This window comes from Besnoitia besnoiti, chromosome IV (genome assembly GCF_002563875.1).
Source record: "Besnoitia besnoiti strain Bb-Ger1 chromosome IV, whole genome shotgun sequence".
Classification (NCBI taxonomy): domain Eukaryota; phylum Apicomplexa; class Conoidasida; order Eucoccidiorida; family Sarcocystidae; genus Besnoitia; species Besnoitia besnoiti.
This window is the reverse complement of record NC_042359.1, coordinates 476,098-489,779: the sequence shown is the minus strand read 5'-3', so window position 1 is coordinate 489,779 and position 13,682 is coordinate 476,098. Positions and strand designations below refer to the sequence as shown.

General features: G+C 56.4%; 2 protein-coding genes across 2 annotated transcripts; one reads left to right on the top strand and one right to left on the bottom strand.

Annotated features, from left to right (window-relative positions):
* Window positions 1-899: 899 nt before the first annotated feature.
* Window positions 900-4,181, bottom strand: BESB_052130 (uncharacterized protein; the record flags this gene model as incomplete). Its single annotated transcript, XM_029363648.1, has 4 exons — window positions 900-934; window positions 1,534-2,034; window positions 2,660-2,995; window positions 3,938-4,181. The coding sequence occupies 4 exons, from the start codon at window positions 4,179-4,181 to the stop codon at window positions 900-902; spliced, it is 1,116 nt and encodes a 371-aa protein (XP_029219571.1).
* A 3,400-nt stretch (window positions 4,182-7,581) lies between these two features.
* On the top strand, window positions 7,582-13,465 carry BESB_052120 (tetratricopeptide repeat-containing protein; the record flags this gene model as incomplete). Its single annotated transcript, XM_029363647.1, has 10 exons — window positions 7,582-8,282; window positions 8,512-9,144; window positions 9,436-9,700; window positions 10,201-10,421; window positions 10,895-11,099; window positions 11,402-11,699; window positions 11,944-12,168; window positions 12,448-12,552; window positions 12,806-13,026; window positions 13,373-13,465. The coding sequence occupies 10 exons, from the start codon at window positions 7,582-7,584 to the stop codon at window positions 13,463-13,465; spliced, it is 2,967 nt and encodes a 988-aa protein (XP_029219570.1).
* Between the last annotated feature and the right edge of the window lie 217 nt (window positions 13,466-13,682).

Sequence of the window (13,682 nt, the reverse complement as noted above, 5' to 3'; positions counted from 1 at the left end):
CGCGGCGTCCCTCTGCGGCTCGGATCGCGTTCGCTGGTCACGCTGTTTTGCTGCTCCTACCTCTTTTCCCCCGCACTCCCTCCACTGTCTTATTCGCGCCTCTCCGCTTCCTCCTCGTGCGTTTCTTCCAGCGACAGGCTCGCGACGCTCTTCGCTCTGTCGGCGTCAGTCGCGCTGCAAGTGTATTCTCTTTGGAAAGGCGTATTACGCCGCATCCGTTTTCCCGATGAAATGAACCGTTCACATGCCACTTTGCGATGGAAGAGAAATCCGTTGGCTGTTTTGTTTTTTGCTTTCGTGGTCTCGATCTTTGGCGCACGTCCAGCACCGGAGCCACTCGGCCCTAGCACGAGCCTTGAAGCAGGGGGCGTCCAACAGCCCACAGGAAGCATCCAAATGGCGTTTTATCAAACTCTCCTTGTATTCGGAGGGACCTCGTCCTTCCCGGAGATCGTCGCCCAACAAAAATACTAATATGTGTATACATATATAGATATACATATATTCATGTGAAGCAGCTGCCTGAAGTGTCACCCCCATGCTTAGCGCCGTGACTCGTCCCACGTGAGAGCGCTCGGCTTCGGTTCGCTTCAGCGGACGAGCATCGAATGAGAAAAAGAAATCAGCCGCACGGAGCTCGGGTTGTAATCATCCGAGAATGCATGAGCCAGAAGCCAGCGGAGAAGCGCCGTTTGCAGCCTCCACAGGGGTCTGGATGTGCGCTTGTTGACGTATTTTTGGTTGGGGTACCCGATACATAAATTGTCTTTCTCAGAACCGCAGGGAGTTTTCCAAAAGGTTTTCAGAACGTAAAAAACGGATTCAGGTGTGAGACGAATGGTGCGTGCCACAAGGTGCGCACGCGCAGGAGACGCTCTCCCAGAGGCCTCGCAGCTCCGCTACTGAAATGCGCTGCTCAGATCCGTCACGAAGCCTGAAGACAGGAAAATACAGTCGAGAGATTTGCCATGTACACCTTGCAGAGTCACACGTGTATCTTCTCTGTCGAGTGCTGTCTGCTACAAACAAGGCGAAACGTGAACCCATCTGAAGCGTTACAGGGCTGCAGCTGCGATGTCCAGCGTAGGAGATGCGACACGCCTCAATTGGTTTGTTGATACGAAAGCGCCAGCACTTCCTCGGTTCTCTGCGCGCTAAGAAGCCACACACATATTTCTATATCTAAAAATGTATATGTATATATGTATAAATTTTTTATATGGGTAGAAGGCTTTTCCCAAGCGCGGTGTCTGATTAGCGCGCGGATGCTCAAAAACACGGAACTATGAGCCCAGAAACGCGGCGAATGTCTAACGTATGTATGTGCAGGTTCGCTGCATAGAGATAGAAATACAGACAGATGCATCTAGAGTCACTGATAGATTATATGTCAGCACTGTACGTGGAAACATATCCTGGGGCGTGCCGCGGGAGAGGGGGTTCCGCCTCGTCGGACTTCGCGACGGCTGTGTCGGCGTTGCTAGCCGCCGACCGCAGCGGGGGAAACCAAGAAATCGGGTTTTCTGTCCTTACTGTGCATGACATCCTCGCCGTGAGGGTTCCAGGTGTCGGATCCCGCTCCTTCGGGGAGGCAGACGGCGACTTTTTTCGAGTCTTTGCCTGAGGCGAAGTATCCCAGTTTTTCTGCTAGGGGCCCGAAGCGTTGGGCAGCTTCGAGGAACGCGAAGAAGTTCCCGGTGGCGGAATGTTCAAGCATCGTTTGGCGCGCCATGAGCAGCGCGAGTTTTTCTTTCTGCGAGAGCGACGCTTCCCTGAAGGCGCACGCGGCCATGAAGTCGAGAGAAGTCCACGTCTGCAGAAGCGCGTGGTGGGTCACCGCCCAGGCGTCGCGGCGGAAGGCGTCCTTCTCCCGCAGGCATCCGCCGACAATGTGCGCCAGCTGCTTCTCAGAGTTGTCGGCAAACTCGTCGAGCGACGCGTTCATGTAGTTACCGAGCGCCGCGGGCGGCGACACCGTTTCTCCAGCAGGCGCCCGGAAGTCCGACGCCACCAACATCTCGTTCACGCGGCTCGCTGAACGCAGGCAGACGCCGGCAAGAACGCAATTAAAAGAAGAGGCAAAGAGGGACGCAAAGACCTCGCACGCGGCGCGTGAGCGAACGAAGAGGCGCGACAGCTGGCGGCGTCGCCGGCAGCAGGCTCCACGGAAGGAAGAAGAAACGTGGCGGAGGCGAAGGCGCTCAACACAGAAAGAAAAACGGGCTCGGGAGACTGTTCCTTACCAGCGCACTGAGGAAACGAGACAGCAGAGACCCGGCGAACCAGGAGGTTGATGCGAAATCGCAAGGCTCGAGCAGGTCTCAGGAAAAAGACTGCAAGCCCCCAGCTTGACATGAAGTCTCGCGACGGAAACAGACACACCGTCATCGAGGCCTCTGACTTGGTGGATACCCACAGCATGCCTTCTCAGAGCGCACGTACGGCAACATAGCCGTCTGCACAAATACACGCATGTATAAGTATATGTAGAACGAGAGCGGATTCCTCCCACTGTTTTCAAACCCCCTCGAGATACATCTTTATGGCGGTTTATACACAAATATCCTTGAATACATGCTGTGACGGTCTTTCTCTGCTTGGCACGCGGGTGCGCACGTTTGTTCGCGGTCGCGGATTCGCGAGTTTTTTGTCTGCTCACCGATGAAGGCGCACTTGTTGTAGAACTCCTTTTCGCGTTTGGACTTCTTGCCGTCGCCGGCTTCTTTGCGCAGCGTCGCCGCAAACCAGACGCCGACGGGCGTGGAGACGCCCGTCTCGTCGGGCTCTGCGAGGAGAGACTGCGTCGCCTGCCGCATGGCGCGGTAGGCGTCCGTGAAGGCCACGGCGAGAGTACAGATGTACGCCAGCGTCCGCGAGTCGCCGTCTTGTTTCTTGCGCGTGGCGAGCGCGCGAAGGCCGCTGTTCAGCACGTCCAGCGCCACCAGCCGCACCTGCGAGGTCGGTTTCAGCAGGCGCAGCTGCGACGCAGGGCATTCTGGAGAAAAAACAGAAAAACAGGCAACACGCGGAGTGTCGCGATAGGAAAAAGGCGAACGCACGATCCACAGAAAAGGCGGCACCACAACGGAGGAAGGAGAGGCGAGACATCCTAGAGAGGAAAAAGGCGCGCAAGGAGAGCAACGGCACACGCGGAATCTGCTTCAAGGCGTAGCGGAGAACCTGTAAAGAGCTATGAAAGGGGAGGGCAATGTACATGCAGAACGTGGAGAAAGAGGCTTGCAATCGAGTGAAATAAAAAGCCAAAAAGAAAAGGCAGATGGAAGATAGAAACCAACGCAAAGCGGCGGAGGGTTACACACAAGTCAACAACCGCACAGGCGTGCGTAAAATACGCTTGTGTGTGTATTCGTGAATCTATGTATGTGCCTTGTTGTAGGCGAGCAGGCACGAGCGCTGCAGCCCGTAGCTTTTTTTGCCGCATGCTGGGCGATAAGGAGACACGAATTCATTGACACAAATCCGCGAACTTCAAGAGGCGGGCTGAGGTACGCGAAGAAAAAAACTTGGCTTCCCCATTCTCACAAACACACTCGTGGCGACAGCACTTCACTCCAGGCGTAGATGCCTACCGCGATGTTTGAGCAGTCCCTCAAGCTCAGAAAAAGGATTACTCGCGACCCTATACAAATGAAAAGGCTACGGAAACTAGAGGTGTTCGCCGGGTTGATTCGAAGCGACGCACGAAGCCGCAGCTCGCGAACAGAGTCACAGGCAAACAGGCGTGAACGTTGCGTTCGCTGAGGAACGTTTAAGCAGAAGACAAAGAGAGTCCACAAGGCAGGCCTAGGGCATGGATGCGTCTCACTGGATACGCCCAAAGCAGCCATTGTTATTTCCGCCCTAGAAGCGCGGAAACCGCGCACAGAGATCACGCGGTTTACAAGATAACGGGCGTTCTCGTGGTGTCTCGAGTTACCTTGGTAGTTGAACCACTGAAAGGCGAAAGAAGAGTACGCGAGGGCCTTCGTCGATTTCCACTTGGGAGGCTCGGGCTCTGCAGCGGCGTCAGCCTGGTCCCTGTTCGCTTCGTCCTTCTTCGCATTTTTGCCCTTTTTCCGGAGCTCCGTAAACGCCACCTCAGGCTCTTCGGTGGCCGCGAGCGCCGGGGATGCGAGCAGGGCAAAGACAAAGAGAAGCAGAATGGAGTGGCGAGGATCCATGGTTGCCAAAAAAAATTCCAAGAGACGAATGCGAAGTCGTCGGCGTGCAGCGTCCGCGCCAGGTTCCGAAGCTCCAGAGCTGCAGCGACAGGAGAGACGCGGACAGACAGAAACGGGTGCATCGGCGCTTTTGAACGGCGCAGCGTCTTTGTTTTATATATTCAAGGTTTGCGTTTGCTATGGACGCACAGTATGTGTTACGTACGTTACACGAGGGCAAAGAGACGAATCTGCTTCGCACATCGAACCTCCAGGCAGGGTGTCAAGCAGTTCGTCGACGCGCAGAGGCTGCGAGGCGCGAGAGAGAGTAGAAGGAACGCGCGGAGATGTAGGGCGAAACTACACGTCGTAGAAGCTTGCGGCTAGCATGTAGAAGCGGAGACGGACTCAACATGACACATCCAGCGCGAGACGAGATACGCGCGCGAGGTGCGACCCAGCGCCAGTGGAACTCTCCCGCGCAGCCACTGTCAGCTCCTCCGGGCCAGACACACACGTAGAAACAGCTTTGAAGAGAAAAAAGAGAGAGGGAAGCAGATCTTGGAATGCGTGCACGATGCGGTAGGCTTACGCGTACAACAGCGGGACAGGGGCGCTCAGAGCGACAGACAACGCCATGACAGTCTCAAGTCTCAAAACAGATCAGTGGCATGGCACGCAGGACGATTTCAGTTCATATGAATGCATTAACGCGGCATTGCATGGCGTACGCCTCTCGGCGTGTAAAACCTTCGGCCGGTTGCGATCATGCGCGCAACTCTACGATGTTTTGTATGTGAGGCGGGCACGCCTCACACGCACTCGATACCCGTCAGGGGCATGCCAAACAGCCCTACAACAGCCTCTCATATTCGAAAAGTGTTCACGGAATAGTCTTGAGGGCGTCTCAGCTGGTTGCTGCTGGTGCCTTATCTGTGTGGAGCAAGCGCGGCTGAGGGATGGATCTGTTTACCACGCCGAGCCGGTAAGCAGGCTCGTCCCATCTGGAAGATTAGTCGGTCACAAAATGCTTTTTGCAGCGCCTGTGGCCCAGGGGTGACCCCTGGTTGGTGCAGCCCCTGTTCTCAACACTAAAAACAAAGTGGCGTGCCAGTTTGCCGAAGTTTCGTCTCGCCAGTATCGCCTCGTCTACGGCATGCCAGACAGACCCAAGCAGCGGCACAGCTCTCGACCTCAGAAAACAGCCTTAAAGCCGACCCCCCCTTTCCCCGCCTTCACAACCACGCAACAGGTTTGATTTTCCAGAGAAAAAGAGACAAGGGGAAGCTGTGTCGGATGTGAGACTCGTTTGACGCGCTCAACAGTGCTGTGGCCTCGCGGCGGTTGTCAGCGAGAGACGAAATCGCGAGAGGGAACGCGCGGGCGCTCCTTCAAGGTGACCAAAAAATCCAGGCTCTTACCGGCGGCGGAAAGAAGGAAAAAGGGACACGACCCGAAGTAAACGAGTTTAACGGCGCCGGGAAGAAGTTTTCCTGTCGCTGCACGAAGAGCGAGGCAATGTCTAACCGCGCCCGGTTCAGTGCTGCTGGCGAGCGCGCGAGGCGACAAGACACGCGGTCGCGTGCAAACGATCAACCGAGACTTTAAAGAAAATACAGGCAAGCAATGCCCAGGATACGCATACAGTCTTAACCCGAAAGATTCAAAGTCTTCCTCCCCAAGAGATTAGAAACAAAGAGAGAGAAAATCGCGCGGAGTAGACACGTTTCCAGCCGCGCCGCCCACATATAAACCCATAATACAGGTACTGATATAGGGTGATTAGACAAGATGGGGTACTGAGAGAAGGAAAACCCACAAGACACAGCGTTTGAATCTGTTTTCGAGTTTTTTCTCGGTTTTTGTGTTATGTTCTCGCCGGGATTTCCACAGAGACACCCCTTCACCTCAGACCGAGCGTGCACGGTTGGCGAGCTGAGCTGGCCGCGGCGCGGGCGCAAAGAATAGTCAAGGCCTCTTTGCACATTCGTTCGCGCGCTCTTTCGAGTCCCCCCAAAGTCCTGAGAACTGCAAAGTGGCTAAGGTGTGGCGACACGAGTGTGAGCGAGGCAGGCCCTGTCTCTGGTTTTTCATTTTTTCATTCTTAGATCCTCAGGTATCCTTCAGTTGCTTCGACTTCATCGCAGTTGCCCCCCGTTGTGAGCTCTACTGTAGCCTGCTTCATCCTGAGGACCTGAGTGCGCTAGAATAGGAGTAAAAACTCCCTCCACAGCGGCTGAGTTTCGGTCGGCTTCCGGCCTGACTCTTTTACGCGTCAAACTGCGAGCCATACGGTGTTGAGCGCCGTTCTGTCGGCGTGTTCTTCACTAGTCAGCCAGTGAACTCTGCGTACGGGGCTAGAAGTGTATGTAGGGGCTTTGTTTCCAAACCCGTCGCCTCTTCACTTTTTCTCGCCTTTTCCCGCCTTTGTCCAGCACACGCACCGTATTCCACATCTTCAGGGTTGTCGATCAAGCTTGTGAGGCGTTTTGGCGCCTCTGCGTGGCAGATCCGAGAATCCACTCTAAGGCGAAAAGCAGACGTAGCAGGTGGCCGGCGGGTGCCCTCGCTCGCGGATTCCCCGCTCGTGCTCAGGCACAACGAATGCGCTTTTCTTGCTGTTTTTCTCCGTTGTGATGGCTAAGTTGTAACTTTACTCACCCCTCCCCCGTGGGCTGGACTGTGCCCACTATGTTTGTTCGAGAAAACTCGCAGCCTGACAACGTCGATCGCGGTTTCCGCCGTTGCTCTTCAGGCGCCTCGTTCGCCGGTGTGTCTTGACACCTCAGAAGCCTTCGCGCGCGTTGGCACAGGAGAAGGACGAATCGGCGTATCTTTTCTTACGAATTTTCCGATTGCAACGAAGGAAACTTGGCAATCTTTGCATTGACGTGCTTCTCCCTGATTTTCCCGCTTGCCTCTCCACGTTTTCTTTCGTCCGCGCCCCGCGAAGACATCTGACTTCTCGCCCGCCTGTCTTCGTCCGTTTGCTGTTTCTGAGCAACTCCTCTACGCGTAAAAAGTACTTTGTCTCTGCTTTCGTGTTTGTCTCCGGCACTTTTGTGTTGTTCGTCTTTCTCATATCCGAGTCGCGGCATATTCGCGGTCTCTTGTGCCTCAGGTACCGGCCCTGGGCCCATCCGTCCATCAGCGGACTTGTTGGAAAAGACCGCGAAAGAGTTTTCACATTGTGTGTCCCTGAGCGTAGTCACGCCGGAACCCTCTGTTTCCCATTTCTTGAACGGGAGATCTTCGCTTTCCTTTTTTCCAACTGTCCCAGCTCCGTTTTTTCTATCTCTCGTCTTTGCACACTCAGGCGCTGGTCACCGCGTTTCTTGTGCGTCGTCATAGCTGCGCTCACGGATCGCCACGGCCCGCGATTGTTTTTCGAAATCCCTGTTGTATGAATTTGTTTTCCAAAATGATGTCCCCGAGCGCGCGCTCTGAGTCGAAGGAACCGCAGGGCTCCTCTGCGGAGGCTCCGTCCATCTTTGAAGGTTCAGGCATCGCCACGGTCGGCGGGGAGGCGCCAGTCGAGCAGAATCCGTCGGAGAAGTTCTGCGTAGAGAAGGACACGCTGCTGTGCGAGTCAGTGCTTTGGAAGATGCTTCAGAATTACTACAAGCAGATGGCGATCAAGGCGTGGTCTCAGGACTACGTCCCGAGCTTCGTGACAAGCAACTCGCGACTCTGCCGGTCCTACGCCCGCATCATCTTTAACTTCCTCCAAGATCTCTTTGCGCGCCAGCGAAACACGCCGGACGAGAGTCCCTTCTCGCGCGCCATCATTCTTGAGATCGGTGGTGGGCACGGCCGCTTCACGTTTCTGCTCCTCCGTGCGCTTCTCCGCTATAAGCACCTCTTCAGAGACCTCGGCCTGCCGGAGAAGCCCTTCCTCTACGTCTTCTCCGATGTCGCGGAGGCGAACGCTGACTTCTGCGCGAAGCATCCCGCCTTCCAGACCCTCGTCCGCGAGGGCTGGCTCGATTTTGCTGTCTTTGATGGAAACGACCAAAACGCGAGTCTTCAGCTGATCTGCAGCAAAGAAATCGTTCCCGTGGGGACGCCGATCGTCGCCGTTGCCAACTACGTCTTCGATTCCCTGCTGACCGACGGATGGAGGTCAGCATCGCAAGTCCGCCGGGCCTCGCTCGCTGAGGATCGAGTGTGGGGAGGAGGTGGGGGGAGGGGGGATGTCGCGTGTCTGGAGAGAGCAGCCGGCAGCGCCTGCAGCGGCAGAGACGCCCCTGAGTCCCTCTGGAGGCCTACTGGTGGGCGTGTGTGGCGGCGGATGTGGACAGACTTGAAGCCACGCATGGGTGTTTCCGCGAATGTGTGTGTTGTGCTGCAGAGTCTCTCCAGGGAAGGACGTGGAGTTCCACCGCGCGGCGGTCTCCGTTTACTCGCCACAAGTCGAGCCAGATCCGACGGCAGCGGAGATCATGGTGCGGATGAGTCTGGGGTGGAGCTGGCAGCCTGTGGACCTCGACGCGGCTTGTGCGCCGGGCGACGCGGGTCGGCCCTCGGCGTATCTGCGAGAGGATCCAAACATCCGACAGGTGCTTGAAAGGTACCGGGCGCTGGACAAGACACTGTCCTTTGTGCTGCCCGTGGGGGCCTTTGCGCTCTTTCGAAATCTGCTGCGACTCAGCGGGCGCCGCCTGTTTTGTCTGATTGGAGACAAGGGGTACCCCACCGCGGACGAGTTCGTCGGCGAACGCGACCCGCATATTGCCATCCACGGCTCCATCTCCTTCATGCTCAATCTCCACGCCGTCAGGCTCTACTTTGACGCCCTGGGCGGATTCTCCATGGCTACGCCCTACCGAGACACCTTCCAGGTGACTGGCCTGTGGTTCTGTGGTAGCGAACCCGATATGCCTCGCTCGCGCGCCGCCTTCCTCGACGACCTCGAAGACATGGCCCCCGACAGCCTCATTCAGTGGCAGCGATCCTGCCAAGAGGCCGTCGCCAACGGAGGCGAGTAAGCGCCCACGGATCGGGCGGCCGCAGCAGGCCCCTCTTCGCCCAAATGCTTTTTTCTCGTCTTCTTTTCTGCTTCTTATCTTTGCACAGATGTGCAGGTGCGGCCACGGAAGATCCCGCGTGCGCGCAGACATGCTGCCATCTGTATCGAGCTGCATGTAGACGCCGACAGACATATATATAAGCATAGCTGTGTATACGAATCGATGGGATCGCGTGTGAAGCGCGGCGGAGGTCATCGCGAGTTTGCATTTCGCGTGTTTTCTTGTGGGTCGCTGTCTGCGTCCAGCACCGCCGTGAACATCAAGGAGTTGATTTCGCTCCTGCGCTACTCGGGGCACGACGCGGACATTCTGCTGAACTTCCACTCCTCCTTCACCAGCCAGTGCGTGCAGCCATTCATCAGCTCGCGGACTGAGCAAGATCTCCTGTTTGACCTTGACCAGGTCTACAACAACTGGTACAAACTGAAGAAGGGCGAGGACGTCGCAGATCTCTGCGCTCACCTCTGCATGCGCCTCGGGCGCTGCGACGCCGCCGTCAAGTACCTCAAGGTGAGAAGAAGCTCTCGACGCGGCGGCGGCGCCGTGCGAAAAAGCGGGTTTCCCCTCCACTAGGCTCATCTCACGCTGGAGCGGCGACGGGAAGCGAAAGATGTCATGCAGACGCATCTCCCTCGCGTTACCTGTATGTTAATTGAAGAAGGAAGACGTCCCGATCGGAGAGGCGAATCCCTTTTTTAGAATGCTGCCTGTTTGAGCATAAGGCGTGTCATAGCGCAGCGAGATAGAGGGGCACTTGGCTGTGCTGCCTCCTCCTCGCGTGCCGCCTTCGTCTCGCCTCTACCGCGTGACTTCGACGGTTCTCTAGGTTCGAGTCCTTGTGTCTCCTCTTTCCAAGGAAAGCCTCAGGCTCCGAAGCCGCCTGCGTCGCGAGGGTCGTGGCTGGATGGAGACTCGTCCTGACGCTTTTTTTCTTTTCGTTTTTCTCCCGCTTTTTCGGGTTTTTCACTGCGAGTGCCCTCTCCCGTCTCTGCGGCTGTCTCTGTCTCCAGGGAAGCCTCGAGGCCTGCCCCGAAGGCGTTCACAGCGCGACCTTCGTGAACCTCGCCTCCTGTCACAAGGTGCTGGGCAACATCGGGGAAGGTGTGAGGTGCTGCGAGAAGGCACTCGAGCTGCAGCCAGACTACCAGCAGGCGAATGACATGCTCATGACGCTCAGGATGTGCGAAAACCCAATCACGGTTGCCTTCGTCGGAATCGGCTACTGGACCAAGTACGGAAAGAGAAAGAAGGAGCTCCCGGCATGCGAAAAAATAGCACTGCATGCGCAGCTCGTGAATCTGCCTTGCGCGTGGACTCGATGTGCCGGCTGCTCTGCTTCGCATCTGAGGAGGAAGGATTTCTATTCTTTGAGAGAGATGCCGTGCGAGTCGGAGCAGAGACAGCTGTTGTGCAAACCATGGAACAAAGCGGCAAGAAGGGTGCTCCAGCGTTCAGCGTCCAGTGAAGCTGCAAATCCAAAAGCTTCACAAGCGGGTAGACTGAGCTGGGAATCGACCCCCAGAAGCGCAGGTAGTTCGAGAAGCAGTCCGTTCTTGTGAGTTCCTTCGCATTCGCCCGTATTATCAAAGTCCAGTGCACTCCCCAGAAACCGCGGGTGTCCGTTGATAAGTCTTCGTTTCCCTTTCAGCCGCCTCCCTGTCGCGCTCTCTCTGACGGTGTACCTTGTGTCTTCTTTCCTTCCAGGTACGAGGCGATTCATCTGCTTCGCAGAGACCGCCGCATCAAGGTTGCGGCGTTGTATGGATTCAAGCAATCCGAGACAGAGACTTTCAAGGAGCGTCTCGCGCTGGAGGACGTCGACGTCTACCACGGGTCTGCGGGCCTGAAGGATCTGCTGGCGCGCGCAGACATCCAAGCGATTGTTCTCGACGTCCACGGCGAACTTTTGGTGAGCCACGCGGAAACTGTAGACGCGCGTGCATGCGAGGCAGACTCGCCTTTTTCTTCTTTTGGGCTAGGCGCAGGGTTGGGTCGTTTCCGTCGGGAGCGTCCGCCAACCGGAGGCGCTCGCGCCTGCATCTCTGGGTCTGAGAGCTTCTGTTTGCGCGTATCGCGTCCTTCTCGCTGTTTGTACGCACGCATTCCCAAATGAAAATCAGCCCACGTTCGGTCGGCGTGTCTTTTTTCAAATCGTGGAGACAGTTTGAGCTATTTCGCAGCTTGCGGCTGTCTTCCTGGTCTCTGCTGCAGCCCTCATTCTTGCCGCGGATCTTTGAGGCAGGGAAGCACGTACTGTCGCGCTCTCCGCTGGGGCTGAGAATCGCCACGGGCTGGAAGCTGATTGAGTCGTACAAGCCCTTCGCGTCGCAGCTCGTCTGGCATGCCGTGGAGAACTCGCGCGTGGAGGACGCGTTCTTCGAGGCGCATCGCCTCCTCGCAGACCTCGGCGAAGTCTCCACGGTCTCTGTGCACTGCGCGACGGACCTTTTCCTCCACGCGGCGACTAAGGGAAGCGACAGCTCACCCTGCTTCCCCTACGACGCGAAAGGTAATCCTAGAGACTTGTTTCATGAGAGAGAGATGGAGATGCTCTATGCATCGGTGCCTTCCCCAGGGAATTCCGGCCGTGAAACAGTTTGGCGCGACCTGGAGAACTCTGCCGCTGGATCCCAGGATCAGGCGGAAGCAGCCGCCCTTCACGCGATCTCTCGGTCTCTCGGTTTCGGCGTCAAGCCCCTCGCCGCCCTGCGCCGCAGCAGACTTGACCCTTTGCGCGGGTGTCTTGTTTTCAGACCACCTGGCTCTGGAGCTGCTGCGCTGCATCTCTGCGATTCGCACTATCACTGGCGAGCAGCTGGCGAGCGTTGGGGTCTTCTTTGGAGGCGCTGCCTCTTCGCGGGAAGAAGGAAGCGGCGCTGGCGAGTCGACGGAGAACCCCAAGATGACGAAGCTGCACCGAGACGCTCCGCGCCTCACTGGATGGCTGCAGTTCACTTCGAAACACTCAGCAAACAGCCGTATGTCCCCCTATGCAGCAAAGCGAACGGAGAGGAAGGAGGCAACAAAAAGGGACGTGAGGAGGAGGAGGAGAGGCCAAACAGGAGCCTTCGAGCCCGCGCGAGAGCGCGACAAGCAATGTCTCGGTAGACAGGCATATTCCCATATACAAAATTATATATATATATATATATGGGAGTGTATCTGTGTACAGGGTGCATGTAGAAGCACCTGTTGCGTGGGTATCTATCTATGCTTGTTGCTCAAGTTGCGTCGTGTTGCATGTCTCTGTTTTTCAGAAATTCCGGCGAGCTTCGTCATTACAAACTCAGTCGGCGACAACAGCCTGAAGTACACCATCTGCTGTGCGCGAGGCACTCTGATGATATCGAAGAGCATGTCATGTGAGCGGCAGCGGGAAACCAGAGAGAAAAAACCGCAGGGAAAGTCACGGCAGCTAGGAGGGCGAGAGCCGGTAGACCGCAGCGCCACTTGTGTGGGTTTAACACTCTGTTGATGCATGTGGATACTTTTCTTTTCGTTTTGTGTGTTGATTCTGCCTCTCGCGTCCGCGGGGGGGCGCGTCTGCGTGGCAGTTTGGCGCTTCATTTTGTCTGTCGAGTCCGTCTGTCGGCGCGTGTGTCGCAAACTCTGCAGCTTGGAAACTCAACACCACGGTGGACTCGACGACGACTTCGGTCGCCGTGCAAAGCATCGGACACCAAAACAGCCACGACGCGTGGCTCACTGATCTCTACTCTTCGCTTCACGAGAAGAAAGCGCCGGCGCCGCAAGATGAGCAGCACTTAGTCGATGTAACAGTCAACGCAGCCCTCGCGGACTGCGCGGTCATCGACGCAATTCTCACATCCATACAGGTAAGGACCCTGGAGACGTGTAGGGACATTCATTCTTGCTACAAAGCCGCGCAGGAGGCAGGCGAGCAAGGCGTGGGCGGCACTGTAAAGCATACACATAGCATGCTTGTTATGTATGCGCACAGCTCATATTCTTTGGCGCATTGTTGCAGAGAGAGGCGTATATCCTGGCACTGCACAGTGAGCTTTGCCAATAGATGATACTAAACACGGTTTTTCTCCTTTCTCCGGCTCTGCGCCTGTCAACCTCTGTGCCTGTCAACCTCTTCGCGCTGAGTTTCTAAGGCCGGTTTTAGTCTCTTGTACCGCTGCAGCTTTGTCTCTGTCCTGTGGTGTGGATTCGCAGAAAGGCGGCTTCCCTGTGCGATTTGCTGTAAAGAAACTGGGTACAGACAAGGCGGGAGCGTGCTGTGCAGCCTCCGTCGAAACTGCAGTTTAACCTCTCCGGCGCTGATCCGTACTCGCGTCTGCCTCGTAGTCTGCCCGCGCTACCTTTTTCAAGCGTATTTTGCCTGATGCAGCGCAGCGCGCAAGGCATGGAAGAGCCGCGCAAAAAAGCAGAAAAGCCGCCGCTGATCCGATTTTGAAACAGCAAAAACATGGGACAGTTGCCGTGTCTGTCTGTGTAAAGGGGAGCCAGGGAACGTGCTGGCGTA